This window comes from Brassica oleracea, chromosome C3, assembly GCF_000695525.1.
Source record: "Brassica oleracea var. oleracea cultivar TO1000 chromosome C3, BOL, whole genome shotgun sequence".
NCBI lineage: Eukaryota > Viridiplantae > Streptophyta > Magnoliopsida > Brassicales > Brassicaceae > Brassica > Brassica oleracea.
The window spans coordinates 14,809,228-14,824,063 of NC_027750.1; the positions used below are offsets into that span (position 1 = coordinate 14,809,228).

A 14,836-nucleotide genomic window follows, 5' to 3' on the forward strand; every position below is an offset into this window, starting at 1 on the left:
GTTTCAGAACCTGGTCATGAAAAACTTTTAGTATCCGATCTTTGTCGATCAGAAATATTGTCCGACTCATCAAGGTTGTCCTAAACAGGTAAAACAATTAAAAATGTATTGAAGATGAGATTGTAACTCATTTAGAGTTATATCCAGCATTCAAATCAAGGATTCATATCCCTAATCCCCGGAAATTCGAACATATAAGACTCAAAACTAAGCAAAAAGACTGAACCAGAAACATTGAAATGGTCATCCTAAGCTTACGTACTTATATATAATTAAGAAAAACTTAAAACATTATGAATGTTAAAAATGAAAAGAGTACAAATCAAAGTTGGTATCTGAATGTAAAATACAAACAAGTGAGCGTTGGTATATTCTACAGTTTTAAGTAGGTTCGTACTTAGTGTATATTTACTGGTCTCTTGAAACCCAAGTCAACGTTTGTTGTGGCCACTCCGGCTCTCCTCCCCCGTTGACGAGTTACTACTGTTCTTCTTCCAGCTCTGGCACTTGTACGAGGTCGTGTCTCCTTCACTCTTGTTTTCACTTTGTGACGTGTAGGAACTTGTATCTCCTTCGTTCTTCTTCCCACTCTGAAACTTGCAAGAGCTTGAATCTCCTTCACTCTTCTTCTGAGGTTTGGAGCTTGAATCTCCTTCGCTTTCCTTTTGAGACTTGGAGCTCAAGTCTCCATCATCCTTCTTCTGAGACTTGGAGTTGGAATCTCCATCACTCTTCTTCTGACACTTGGAGTTGGAATCTCCCTCATTCTTATTTTGACACTTGGAGTTGGAATCTCCATCACTCTTCTTCTGAGTCTTGGAGTTGGAATCTCCATCGCTCTTCTTCTGAGACTTGGAGTTGGAGTCTCCTTTGTTCTTCTTTTGAGACTTTGAACTGGAGTCTCCATCACTCTTCTTCTGAGTCTTGGAGCTAGAATCTCCTTTATTCTTCTTTTGAGACTTGGAGCCAGAGTCTCCTTCGTTCTTCTTCAAACCCGTGGATTTGGAGTTAGATGGGATGGAGTCAACCCTAAGATTCTTAGCCGAGAAGCAGTGACGAACATGAACCTTATGGCACACAGTCTCAGTTGAACAACTTCCTTGCACATTCACCACAAGTATTGCTTCTTTATCCCATGTGTCCTCACACCACCAAGTCTCAGGAATCCCATCTACAAACTCCTCCAATGTATGGAACTCCTCATGGTGAACCGTGACCTCCACGGAACTATCCGGTTTTATAGTTCCTGCAGCTGGCATCACCTGGAAAGAATAAACAAGACCAAAAAAACACTTAACAAGACAAGTCTTGAGAGAGAATCTTGATCAAGACTTTGATCGTTAATACCTCAAGCCACCGTGGGAAACCGAACGAGACAAAAGGATGTAACTCCAACTTATCTTCATCTTCTCCCAACGTACTATGACTTTCACATAAGATCCTGAACACGGCATTCTCCTTGACACATTTGTTGGTGATGCGAAGTACAAAGGTATCTTGGTTCTGGAGAACAATGTTGTTGCTGCTGAGAACTGTCTCCGGAACATAACGTAGGTCGTTAAGCAACGCTATGACTTTCTCATTGGTCCTGATGATCCTCCCAAACTCTTGTCTCCTTACTGATCTATCAACATGCTCTATCTTCACATGGAATTTGCAACGGACAGGTTTGTGATCGCTCTCTGTCACGTCCATACAAGCATCATACCTGTCCATAAACCGCACCACAACAAAACTGTTAGAAATCTCTTGAGAAGATAAGAGCTTGAATCTTTGTGTTAAGATATATAAGCAGTCGAAATCCAACCTCGTAATATTAGACAAAAAAAGAAAGCCTAATATATAAGTTTGTCTAACTCCATTTAATGTGAAGTCTTTTGGAGAGAAGTCTTTCCAGAAACAAATTTTTTTTTTTACTGATAAGGACAATATCATACTAATCGAAGAGTTGGACATCTATTGATGGACATCTCTTGAATATGTGAGGCCAAAAGTTCTATGATCACTGGTCTGAAAGGAAGATTGTTAAGATAAATAATTAATCCAGGTCATACATTGGAATATTAGATAAAGAATGTGTAATATATAATATTTGTCTAATTCTCAAAGAGTTGGGCATCTAATGGTGGATCCGACTCTACTAGAGTGGTGACGGACATCTGGCTCTAGTAGAGTGTGGTCTAGGGAAATATATCTCTGGTTCTAGTAGAGTGTTTTGCCCAAAAAAGTCTTCTGGTCCATAACAACACTTAGTAACATGGAAATAAAAGCTTACATCATGATTGAAGCAACGACAGGACAGTCTAGACTGCATTCAGATTCTGGACTGGTGCGTGTGTCTCTGTATATTACTCTATCACACCATGCAGGAATACGCTTTTTCTCACCTGAATCATAACCTGAGGAAGAGAGGGTTAATGATAAACTTTATAACACTCAATATGCTATACACACACTTGGAAAACTTTATGTGTACCTCCTAATCCAGGTCGGTGTCTTTCAAATTTATAAGTTGGAGGGAATGTGATTATCGCTTCACGCATTCCTTGGAAGACTTTTCCAGCTTTCATCTCTGCCCTAAGCTGATCTTTTTCTCTTAGCCAATCAAAGCTTCTTTGTGAGACAAAGTCTCTAGCTTCATCATATGATATATCAAAGAGCCTGTAGTTGAAATCACCAAAAAATACAACCATGTCTGCCTCAGCTAGGTCTTGTTTTGTCTCTTCTGTGTTGACGATTACATTCTGCAGAAAGTTCGACGAGTGTAAGGCAAGCAAGAAACTAGACATGATGAAGAGCAAGAAGATGGCTTACATTTGCGCTTTTTGTGGTATGAGAACACGTAGTCACACCAGCTGCAAAAGGTTAAAAGACATGAGATATACACAAGCCAATGCCTTCAACAAAGAGAAGAGAGGTAAAAATGGGCATAGAGATATACCAGCTGGTGCGTTATTAGCATTTGATGACCGTGAAAATGACATTGTTTTGTAGATGTGATCAAAATCAGCATTTCTGCGGTTGACAGCTTCTAAATGTGCAGCCAAGTGACAGTTGATGAAGCACATGATCCTATCAAAGACCCTAATTCTCAAGCCTACACCTCCCTGGTTTGACATACAAAGTAAATCAGGTAGCATGCCTTTGTACAAAACGCTAGAAGAAAAGGTAATGAGACATAAGGAATACATACCTTGTTACCAATTGCACGTCCAAAACCACATGGAACTGCTGCTACATCAATGTCACCTACATGTGTTCTCAGATTTTTCCTCACCCTGAATTGAAATCAAAACATTTCAGGACACCACCATCATGATTACACGTTCACTAAAAAAAATTCCGTTTAAAGCAAAGCATTTATTAAGAAAAATAGAGAAAATAAAGAAGCTTAATACAAAAGCGGAAAAAAAAATCATAATAACTTGGTTCCAGGCAATCAACTATTATACGCAGAATGAATGGCCATACTATCAGTATAATGGATTGTTTTCAAACTCACCAAAGTGATATGAGCAAACCAGCTAACTGCCTTGATCCCATGCGTTCAAACACTGCTTTCTCATCTAAGGTCTTCCCTATTGTGTCTATCCAATACTGCCCTATAGAACTTCCTTCATTTCCCCCTACCTAATATAGAAACAAAAGGTTAAACATAACATAACTAAGATATTGTCTCTTTCAACTATTGTCTCACCGATTCTTTAGCTGCTGACATTGCCAAAAAACCAGCACCCATCTCTACTTCTTGCAAACCTACAACCAGAATACCAACATCTGACGCTACAGAGCCTAACCAAGACATAAGTGCATCATGTGAAGCTTTTCCTTGTCCAACATTCCATGAACCAATCAAAATCCTAACACTATCTGTCTGTGCATAAGTCCGTTCTTTTTCAGACAGTTCTGATCTTATTATCCCATCAAGAGGCCCAGGAGAAATCACATGCCATCCACGTATACCACCATGAGTGGCTAAGCTGAAAATATAACCATTAGCTGCTGCCATCTTTATCACTGCGTTATTATGTGCAACCCATCCGGCTATTAAGTTTCCTTCAAGATCAATTATCTGAATGTGACCACTAACATAACCAATGTATATTCTTTCCCCAAAAGTGCAGAAACACAACACAGCACACTGGTGGTGATGGAAATCTTGCAACCTGTTTCCATTTCCGTCCCATTGTACAAGCAAACCGTTTGTGCATCCGGTCCAAACCATGCCATCTCCGGCTAATACAATTGCTTCTGTTCTTTTAGCATCTTCGTTTGCTCCTCCTCTTGTTGCAACTCTTCTAACAGCATCCGCAGCTCCCATGATAGCATTCCTTGAGCGCTGCAAGAACCCATGTGGCTTGTCCTTTTTTGAATTGGAAGCAATCTTAACCTTTGTCTCATCTTCTGGTGGCTGATCCTGCCCTGATGGCATTTCGACGCGGTTTTCAGTCTGACCTTCTGTGTTGAAAACTTTCAGTAGCTCCTTTGTGCGACCATCCCTGCAAAGATATTGACACCTCCTTTAGAAAATCATAGCTAAGAAGATAGAAGCATCAACTTTTATGTATCATATACTCACCACAAGGAGAAGGTGTGAAGCTGAGCAGCCCATACTTTAGATCTTACATTATCAGCTAACAAAGATTTGACTTCAGAGGAAGATATGCTGCAGTTACCATTAACAGTAACTTGAGCCTTGAGATCAATCCCTGACTTCTCCACCAACAAAGCAGCCATATGTTTCTCCTCTAATCTAATCGAAAGTGATTTCTCCATAGTTTCCCATGTCCATATCTTGATCATACCACCTTCTGAACATGACCATAAATCACCTACATTTTCCAGTTACAAACTTATGAATTTAAGATTAAATTTAGCGTTTATAAACTAAAATAAAAATTTTATTTGATTTCGAGAGAGATTACCATAAGAACTCATGATTATGGAATTTACAGGACCCTTATGAGCTTGCCAAGAGAGGCCTTCACTGAAAGGAGTATCATCCTCACCATCATCACTTTTATTATCAGGTCCATGATCCATCTTCCATGACATAATCTTACCATCCTTGTGACCACTCCAAACAAGCCTATTCCCATTGTCAACCATCAAACAAGTGGTGGGTGAAGTACTCGCCGACTCATGAAACGGTGCAGCATCCTCATCTCCTCTCCTTACACGTCCGCTTAGACCACACCCTGGCTCGAACGCGTCATCAAAGTTCCAGAACCTAACACCGCTCTCTTGTCCAGCCCACAGTTGTGTTTCTGTACAAGCTATGTTCCTCAAGAATCTCCCAACCTGAGTCTCCTTAAGTGGATGCGGCCTCAGCTCTAAGCAAGGAGGCCGCGCAGAGTGCAACGGAGACCGCGTGGGGACTTTGAACATCCCCACGCCTCCTCCAGAGCCTACAAACTCTGGAAGGGGTTGAAAATCTTCTCCGATCTCAGGCTGATGCGTTATCAAGTAATCATCGGAATCGTTGATGTCTCCGGTGAAAGGGAATGACGAGGAGTTGATGGTGGAGGCGTAAGGGTAGAACTCATCATCGGAAGAATCACCGGAGATACTGCAACCGGAGATGATCTCGGTGAGTTTGGGAATATCATCGAGGCTATGCTGTTGGCGATGGCGGTGGTGGCGGACTTTTTGACCGGAGGCACGGAGCTGGTGGCTGTAGGAATGGATTTTACGAGGAGGAGGAACAGAGCTCATGGATGCGAGGATGTCATCGTCGGTATCAGAGTGGTGGTGGTTGTTGTTGTTGTTGTTGTTGTTAATTTCCATGGAGGAAAGATTGATGAAAGAGAGGAATGAAAGTAAAGAGACGAAGGAGATGAAGAAAATGTAAGAAGAGAGACAAAAGAGAGAGATGAAGCGTAGTGTTCGGGAGAAACATGGTCGAGAGAGTTTGTTTCTCTTCCTCTATCTTTCATTGACAATACGCGCCATTTTCTCCGTTTCGATTTTTATAATAATTATATATTTTAAACCTGGGACCGTGCATAACACTCAAAAGACTACTACTAAACATACAAATTAAAACATTAATGTTGACCGATAATCATAATTACATTCAGACATACATTACTGTACTGCCATTATTCGAGCATGAAATTGTAAACTGGATTTCACATTATACTAAAAAAGGTTCTAGTTCCGTTTTAGTATGATTTTTTTTTGAGACTGACACGTGGTAACACTTGACTAGTCTGGACCATTTCTGTGGGACCAAGATATCTATATATAATTCAAAAAAATTTCATTCAAAAAAAATTATGAAAATAATTGAAATGCATTTATTACATATATTTGAGTAATACATGTGAAATAAATAAAATTATTCATAATATCAATATACATTTTGCAAATAGTATTAAATTTAAAATATGTATAAATTGCATTTGAATATTAAAATGACATTTTCAACACTTTTTACGAAATAGAAGAGGTGACATTTTCTATAAAACAGAATGAGTAAAAAGGATGAAATGTTGAATAATACAATTACATACTTAAACAGATATTTATTACCAGTGAGAGAATCACAAAACTTACATAGATAGAAGCTTAGTATAAGCTTATTTAATGATCAACAACGCATCATCACATATCACAAGGTGGAGTGAACGCCAAAGATGTCTTCTTCTTCCTCCATCTTCCAATCTTCTCTAATCCCTGAAAGTTGATTCCAAAGGTTACATTATCTTCCTTATCACAAGCCTTAGATTCTTGTTATTATTTACCTTGCGTGTTGTTACAGCAAGTTCGTTATCAGCAATGGAGATTTCCTCAAACCCCAAAGGAATCAAAACATTCTCGTATCTGCACAGTTATAAGACTACAGAGTGAAGATTGTCCACAACGTTTCAGTAGTGTTGCTGTTAGTAAAGAGAGAACATTACTCAGACACAGATACTTTGTAAGGAGCACATCCAGAACGCTCATCCATCTGCAAAAGAAAGCATGTTTTGGTCAGAAAATGTGAGGAAACGTTTCAGAGAAAAGAGATGCTTACAGGAAACATCAATGTTATAAGCTCTCCATCTGGTTTCAGAAGTTTTTCCATTCGCTGTGCCCATAGAGGTCTCATGCTAGGTTCAAAGGCACAGAAGAAACTGCCAGAATGGTGGTCATATAATGCAGCAGAAGTCTATAATATCCGTATAAAACCATAAAGAGAGATATTAAGATTGTACACATATGTATAGTCGAAAATGAGATCAAATTTTTCAACTGGCTCCCAAGTGAAAAAGTCTTCACTCATGAGGGAGAAGTATTTTGCATTGGGCAGAGAGGAAAATCTCTGCATTGAGGTTTAAACAAAATGTGTTAGACCTAAATGCAACATAAAGACTCTTGACTCAATCAGCATAGTTCAATCAAAAATAGAGACTGCATACATATATAAGGTTATGACCATGTTAGAGAAAACTTTATTCAAACCTTTGATGATTGCTCAACCACAGTTTTTGATATATCCAGTCCAACTACATAACGATCAGCGCAGGCCATAGCCACCACATCATAACCCTGCAAAAAAGAAAGACCATGTTTAATTAATGTCTGATTTCAAGCGTTGATTTCAATATTTTACTAATTAGACTCTATAACAAATTATTTTAAAATATAAAAAAAAATTAAAAATCTTTAAAAGTTGAATAAACAAGATTTTTTAAAACTGGATATAAATCACTTATTGAATAACACCAAAATTTACATAAAATTTATAAATATTATATGCAATAACAATAGATTTTAAAATATAATTTAAAATTATTATTCGGATAACAGTGGATTATGTCTAGAGTTAAACTCTATTAAAATAGATGACCGAATAACACTCTCTAATAAATTGATCCAATTATAACAACATTTTTACAATTGCTCAGTCTAGATGAATAAAACAATAATATCTAGACAAAAAGATGATAAAAACAAGAATATGTTTTGATGTGTTTGATGGAGATTCACCATTTACATCGAGACTTGTATCTTCTCTGGGTTACCAGAAGAAGATAGTGGAATCAATCGAGGTAGAAGAGAGTGACGATCTTGCGAAGATTTTTAGCTTCTTGACATGTCTCCATGAGAAGCTTACTGTCATGAAACGCAAAGCAGATTATTTGTTGTACTTGTGATATGATGTCCATATTACACAGCCTGCACAAAACAAACGAGAGTACAACGCAGTTTCATTATGTGTATCTGTTCTTGAAGATTAATGTGATGATGAACTAAAATCACGAACCTGCTGGCTTCTAGTAATGGCAAATGATCATTATGTGGCTTTTCTACAACATTTTGTACCTGTGAATGACATAGCAAAAGAGAAGAGTTTTCGGATTGTATATTGGAGATGTAAAGAATCATCCACAACAAGAATCTGACTTTTGGAAGTAGTTTTTTTGCTTACTTTAGACAAGAGTTCTTGGCTCTCAGGAGGTTGTTTTTTCAAACTTTGAGGCAAAATGACTGTAAGAAGCTCTGGCCTCTCTGCTCGCAATGCACCTCTGATAACAGCTGCATTAGTTCCAGATGCACCTGAAGTATATATGTGATTTTTCTGCAAGAACCAGCTTTAGGTATACTTTAAAGAAAAGACTTGGAGCAAAAACACACAGGATGAAGCTGGAATGTCTTACTGTAATGACCATGGCGTAGCTAAGTATCTCAATCAGTTCTTGATGCATGAAACCCATGTTCCTTGTCCCAAAGAAGCCAATTGATCTAGGGCCTTGTTGCTGTATCGCCAATAGCTCCTGTTAATATAAACATGCACGGTTACAGCATAAGACTCATACCCAAATTCTGCCAATCTTACATATATAGCTACAGTATAAAGCATGAAACATTCAGGTAAGGCTGCGTGGAGAAAGTAGTCGTCTTACTTGTATGTAATCTACATCAGCGGCAGGATTTAGCTCTGAGACTGCAACTGAACCAGATCCTTCAACGATAGCCTGAGCCTGAGTTGGAATCCGGAGGCCGGAATCTTCATCTGACTCAAGCCCACATGTAGCATGATCATCTTCATTTCTCCAAATATTTGGGTTGTCATGGCCTTTAGGAAAGCACTGTACACATCATATAAAAATCAGTAGCGAAAAGCTGAAAGAAAAAAACAAGTGCTTTAGACTATTTGGAAGAGAGACAAGCACAGACTCTCAAGGTCATATATTACGCTCTTTATATATAAACCTATCAAACGTAACGGAAGGCCATGACAATTCCACAAACCGACGATATCTTTTACAAATCAGGATGATGTTCCAAAGAAGCAGAGTAAAATGCTTTCAAGTCCAAGCAAATCTGAACGCAATTAAAGTGAATCAAAGTACCAACTCTCGGAAGCAACACGCGTAGCTTCATCAGTAAAACTCTTCATCATGAGAAGAAGACACTATGTAAAAACAGAATGAAGTCTCTCTCTAATGAACACTAAAGGCACAGAGACAAAGACACAATCACTGAAGTTTTTGATATACACTTTGAAATACAAGGAAATTGTATGAACAAGAAGTGAGGGAATAGTTAGGCATTAAAACTGGAGCTGACACCTAACAACTATCTACCATTGAAGAGGAAAGCAATTGAGAATAATTAATGCAGAAGACTAAAACTTTTAGGTACATAAGTACAATCTTGATCATGAAACAAAACATATATTATTCTAACACAATCTGTCCAATGCTACCATTGCCCGAAGAACTTAGCAAATAAACTCAAAGAGAACTAAGCAAACAAACAGACATTACCATGGAAATAGACATAGAGAAGGATCTGAATCGCTGTCTTCTCCCAGGGAAAAGCTGCCACTGGGAAGAACAAGAGTATCGGCGATTAAAGTTGGGATTTTTCGATCTGAGCAGCGACGGAGCTTGAGAATCCGGAGAAGGAGAAAGCAGGGGTGAGGTTAGAGGCAGAACGAGCCTCAGAGGTAGAAATGAACTCATCTATATATCTGTCTATCTATCATTCAGTGAGTTTCGTTGAAGAAGATAGACACAGAGACGACGAAGTGTGCAAACACATAAAGAAACAAACTTTTAATCGGAGAATATTCTCACTGCAGCTGTTAAAGTCCAATGCTATATAGTTTCATACCTATTATACCCTTACACGTGTCAACGTGTCTTCGTGCAACTTTTGCAAAAGATCGATATATAAAGATGAGAGAAGTCAACTTATGGGTTTTACAGAGAGAAGATTATGCAAAGTGTACTAAATTGAGATTATGTGATTCAAAGATGATTCACTCAAATGTCCCATCTTTTCTTGACTCGGAACATCAAGACTGAGGTTTTGATGTCATCTTGTGGAACTTGGAGCATGAACTGCACTTTCATCTTCATTGGCGTCGTTTTCACTTTTCCATCTTCATCCCCAACCTGTTGCATTAACCCCAAATTTTTAGTTGTGCTATCATCTCATAACATCCTAGCTTACAAGACTCCTGAATACAATTTTTTAAGTATTCTATTGCTGCAACACAGACTAGTCAGATGCTATGTAGAATTGATTGTGTGGTGAATGTTTTTTTATATGCTATATACATTATGATCGGTTAGGACTTGAGCGAGAAAAAGGTTTTCGCAGATGGGATAAAAGAAGACTAAAGTTTGGTGCTTTACCCATAGAGATGCCCAGCCAAGTCGTACATCAGAATCATAGCCAGCTTTGAACTTGTAGTCTTTACCATATGTGCGTTTGTACACTGCACTCCACATGTTTGAATCAAAGTTGTACCAGTAGCTGCATACCAAGTCATCATCATCATTATGATGTTAAATATAGCAGATGAGATCGAGTACGGAGGAGAAAAACAGAGGCCACTAACCTCAACTTATCTGAAGGGCTAAACCGGCGCTTGAATGCAAATGAAGTAGCATTTGAAGGAAGGGAGATGGTTGGAATGAAAGACAATGCTTCGTCCTGTATGAAAAAATATGGCGAGGAAGGATATTCTCTTAAATGTGTACCTTTCTACAAGTTATTGTACAAAACACACGAAAAAAAAAAAGCGGAAAAGAAAAGTTTGCAAAAGTTCAAACCTTATAAGCATATCTTAGCCTCAACTCTTCATCTGTGTATAGAGCAGAACAAACACCATTCATAGCTTGACGTTTGAGGACTCCGTTAACAGATACTATCCTCTTGCTCTTCTCCTCCTCCTCCACTTCTTTCTCTTGTACTGAAACTTCGCCAAGTGGAAACTTAAGAGTCGCTCTTGGCTACAGGAAGAGAAAATGGCCAAGCATTACAATAAGCGTTTAAAGGTTACAAGTTGCAAAAGTATACGCAACCAAACTCTCGCAAATGCCAAAAAAAAACATGCAAACATGGCCAAAACCAAACAGAAGAGATGGTACTTGCATAGCCAATAGGAACAGGTGATGAAAGCTCGAGAGAATAGCCAGGTTCAGCTAGATTTGCCTCCATAGCAACCTCTCCTTGTTGCGCCTGCAACAACATACACTAGTATTAATGACAAAGCTATATCCACAAATACATAGTAGCAACCAACATAAGAATCTAAGCCTACAAACGTAATCTGCAAGTTTCAATAGTTATTTGATTAAACAGCTGATAGAGAGTTCGTCCTAATCAGAAACAATCACAATCTATCTATACCAGATGCACAATAGGAAAGGAAACCAAAGTCAACACCTTTCAATGGAAAAAACAAATCCACAATCAAACACACAAACTGCTGTTCTGTTCCATAGATGACAAACTACCACCACATCTACTCCCATTTCGTCAATTTAGCCTCATAAAGAAGTGTTTTTTTTCTTCTCATCAGTAGAGAGTAGAGACGTACCTTGACATTATGAAGAGCTCTGAGCTGAAGGCGCGGGGAAACATCAACGGTACTCTTAACAAAAGCATTCTTCTCCTCGACATCATAGAGAACAGAGACGTACTTGGAAGTGAAAGACACCTGAGGCTGAGAAACCTGTCGCTGAGTGTTGTTCTGAAACGATAGCTTGAGCTTGGCGAGGTTGTCAAAGATCTTACAAGAGACTTTGTTAAAGAAGAGGAGACTGTCACTGTCGAATTCAGATGTGACGCGGAGTTTAGGCCTGTTCAGGCCCTTGAGAGAAGGAGGAGGTGGTGGTGGTGGTTCAGAGGTTGGTGATTGAAGCGCAGGAGAAGGAGTGGCGCTTTGAGGAGAAGGATCCGCCATTGAAGTGGATTTGGAGGAATCTATCTGTGGAGAAGTCGTCACAAGGGAGTCAAGTGTGTCGATGGAAGCGTATGAAACGGACGGTTGTTGTTTCTCTCTTTTTTTTATAAATAAATAAAAATTCTTTTAAGACAATAATAAAATAAAGAGCTTTAGCTTTAGCGGTGTCTTTTTCTTTTCCAACGTGCAGGCTGCGAAAACCTCCACGAGATTTATCTATCTATGGCAGTCAAAATGAGAATCCTCCGATCTTCTCTCTTCTTCATCTCTCAGCCTCTCCAATGATAATATCTCATTCGCAGCATCTCCTCTCTCTCTTCCCAACAACACTCCGCCTCACCAAACCTTCTCTCGCCTCTCCTTCTCCTTCCCTCTCCTTTCCTTCTCTCTCTTCCTCCTCTATCTCCATGTCCTCTTCCTTCTCTCTCCCCACCGCCATTTCCCCACTCTCCCTCCCCGATCCCGATCCACCCAACTCAACCCCCCCTCCTCCTCCTCTCCGAATCGCCATCGTCGGATTCGGCAACTACGGCCAGTTCCTCGCCGAAACCCTAGCCTCCCAAGGCCACACTCTCCTCGCCCACTCCCGATCCGATCACTCCGCCGCCGCCACCCGCCTCGGCGTCTCCTTCTTCACCACGGATCTCCACGACCTCTGCGAACGCCACCCCGACGTCGTCCTCCTCTGCACCTCCATCCTCTCCACCGAGAGCGTCCTCAAAACGCTGCCGTTTCAGCGACTCCGCCGCAACACGCTCTTCGTCGACGTCCTCTCCGTGAAAGACTTCGCAAAGACTCTCCTCCTCCAATACGTACCCGACGACTTCGACATCCTCTGCACCCACCCGATGTTCGGCCCACAGAGCGCGAGTTCGAATCACGGATCGTGGCGAGGTCTACGCTTCGTGTACGATAAGGTCAGGATCGGGGGAGGAGATCGATCGAGAGTCTCGAGGTGCGACAAGTTTCTCGCCGTGTTCGAGAGACGGGGATGCGAGATGGTGGAGATGAGCTGCGCCGATCACGATCTCTACGCGGCGGGATCGCAGTTCATAACGCATACGGTGGGTAGGGTTTTGGAGACGCTGAAGCTGCAGTCGACGCCGATCAACACGAAAGGGTACGAGGCGTTGCTTGGCTTGGCTGAGAATACACGTGGCGATAGTTTCGATTTGTATTACGGGTTGTTTGTTTATAATAACAACTCGCTTGAGATGTTGGAGAGGATGGATTTGGCTTTCGAGTCCTTGCGTAAAGAGCTTTTCGGTCGCCTTCACGGTGTCGTGAGGAAGCAGTTGTTTGAAGGTGAGACGCATAAATCTCACATCCAAAATGATGATGCTTCTTTGGATATGACCAGGTCAAAAGACGTTGCTGCTTTCAAGTATGAATATAATATTGCTGATGACAGTTCGAGGCTTCTTAAGATTGGTATTGTCGGGTTTGGCAACTTCGGACAGTTTCTAGCGAAAACAATGGTCAAGCAGGGCCACACGGTGTTAGCGTATTCGAGAACAGACTACACTGACGCAGCTGCGGAGCTTGGTGTCTCGTATTATTCAGATCTTGATGATCTGTTTGAAGAGCATCCCCAAGTTATTCTTCTATGTACGTCGATCCTTTCGACTGAGAAAGTTCTCAAGTCGCTCCCGTTTCAGAGACTGAAGAGGAGCACGCTCTTTGTGGACGTGCTTTCTGTAAAAGAGTTCCCGAGGAATGCCTTCCTTCAAACTCTCCCGCAAGATTTCGATATTTTGTGCACGCATCCCATGTTTGGTCCAGAGAGTGGTAAAAACGGATGGAACGGTCTTTCCTTTGTGTTTGATAAGGTTAGGATCGGGATGGACGATAGAAGAACATCTAGGTGCGATAGTTTTCTCGATATTTTTGCACGTGAAGGATGTTCTATGGTCGAGATGTCGTGTGCTGAACATGATTGGCACGCGGCTGGATCGCAGTTTATCACGCACACGGTGGGAAGGGTTCTGGAGAAGCTGGGCTTGGAGTCTACTCCTGTCGATACCAAGGGTTATGAGACATTGTTGAAACTGGTGGAGAATACTGCTGGTGACAGCTTTGATCTTTACTATGGACTGTTTTTATACAATCCTAATGCAATGGAGCAGCTTGAGAGGTTCGGTTTTGCTTTCGAATCATTGAAGAAACAGCTGTTTGGACGACTACATGGTCTTCTGCATAAGCAGCTGTTTGGAAATGATAAGGAGACTCAAATCACGTTGGAGACAACTGGTTTGTCGACATTCAGATGAAGCTAATTTTCCTAATCCATCTTCGCTAAACTATAAAATTGCTTAAGTTAATGTTCCAACCAGTTTCAAGTTTCTAAACAGATATTAAATGCAAACAAAAGTTTGGGTTTGAAGAAAAAAAGGCTTAGCTACTTCACCTGTCTGGTTACTTTTCACAAGTGATAAAGAAGAGGTTTAAATAAATTATACTAATACACTGAACGCTAACAAAAAATAAATTAAAAGACAAGATAAAGAAATCTAAAAATTGATTTTTTTGTGAATTGCTGTAGTACTTGAAAGCATTTTAAGTGAGTAAAACGAAGAAACGTTTTATCATAAATAGTAAGACAAGATAGAAAATCATACCAAAAATAACTAGATTTAAATTGGTGTT

At 40.1% G+C, this 14,836-nt stretch overlaps 5 protein-coding genes across 5 annotated transcripts; 1 reads left to right on the top strand and 4 right to left on the bottom strand.

Moving 5' to 3' along the window:
- Positions 1–367: 367 nt before the first annotated feature.
- On the bottom strand, positions 368–5,787 carry LOC106332955 (type I inositol polyphosphate 5-phosphatase 12). Its single transcript, XM_013771438.1, has 11 exons — positions 4,926–5,787; positions 4,580–4,832; positions 3,698–4,499; positions 3,503–3,630; positions 3,194–3,278; positions 2,942–3,107; positions 2,815–2,855; positions 2,477–2,744; positions 2,276–2,399; positions 1,348–1,708; positions 368–1,262 (listed from the first exon to the last, which is right to left on the bottom strand). Exons 1-11 carry the CDS (start codon positions 5,785–5,787, stop codon positions 432–434), a joined length of 3,921 nt encoding a protein of 1,306 aa, XP_013626892.1. The 3' UTR covers positions 368–431.
- Positions 5,788–6,520: 733 nt separating this feature from the next.
- LOC106335010 (probable thiol methyltransferase 2) lies at positions 6,521–8,059 on the bottom strand. Its single transcript, XM_013773424.1, has 7 exons — positions 7,975–8,059; positions 7,447–7,533; positions 7,200–7,306; positions 7,019–7,118; positions 6,906–6,952; positions 6,747–6,825; positions 6,521–6,678 (listed from the first exon to the last, which is right to left on the bottom strand). The coding sequence occupies exons 1-7, from the start codon at positions 7,975–7,977 to the stop codon at positions 6,607–6,609; spliced, it is 495 nt and encodes a 164-aa protein (XP_013628878.1). The 5' UTR covers positions 7,978–8,059; the 3' UTR covers positions 6,521–6,606.
- On the bottom strand, positions 7,831–10,041 carry LOC106335009. Its single transcript, XM_013773423.1, has 6 exons — positions 9,759–10,041; positions 8,892–9,077; positions 8,646–8,762; positions 8,417–8,566; positions 8,252–8,310; positions 7,831–8,163 (listed from the first exon to the last, which is right to left on the bottom strand). The coding sequence occupies exons 1-6, from the start codon at positions 9,954–9,956 to the stop codon at positions 8,028–8,030; spliced, it is 846 nt and encodes a 281-aa protein (XP_013628877.1). The 5' UTR covers positions 9,957–10,041; the 3' UTR covers positions 7,831–8,027.
- Positions 10,042–10,172: 131 nt separating this feature from the next.
- On the bottom strand, positions 10,173–12,280 carry LOC106335008 (outer envelope pore protein 37, chloroplastic). The gene is made up of 6 exons (XM_013773422.1): positions 11,825–12,280; positions 11,377–11,463; positions 11,055–11,234; positions 10,841–10,935; positions 10,635–10,755; positions 10,173–10,391 (listed from the first exon to the last, which is right to left on the bottom strand). The coding sequence occupies exons 1-6, from the start codon at positions 12,188–12,190 to the stop codon at positions 10,260–10,262; spliced, it is 981 nt and encodes a 326-aa protein (XP_013628876.1). The 5' UTR covers positions 12,191–12,280; the 3' UTR covers positions 10,173–10,259.
- Positions 12,281–12,349: 69 nt separating this feature from the next.
- On the top strand, positions 12,350–14,614 carry LOC106335007 (arogenate dehydrogenase 1, chloroplastic). Its single transcript, XM_013773421.1, has one exon. It carries the CDS (start codon positions 12,472–12,474, stop codon positions 14,458–14,460), a length of 1,989 nt encoding a protein of 662 aa, XP_013628875.1. The 5' UTR covers positions 12,350–12,471; the 3' UTR covers positions 14,461–14,614.
- The last annotated feature ends 222 nt before the right edge of the window (positions 14,615–14,836 follow it).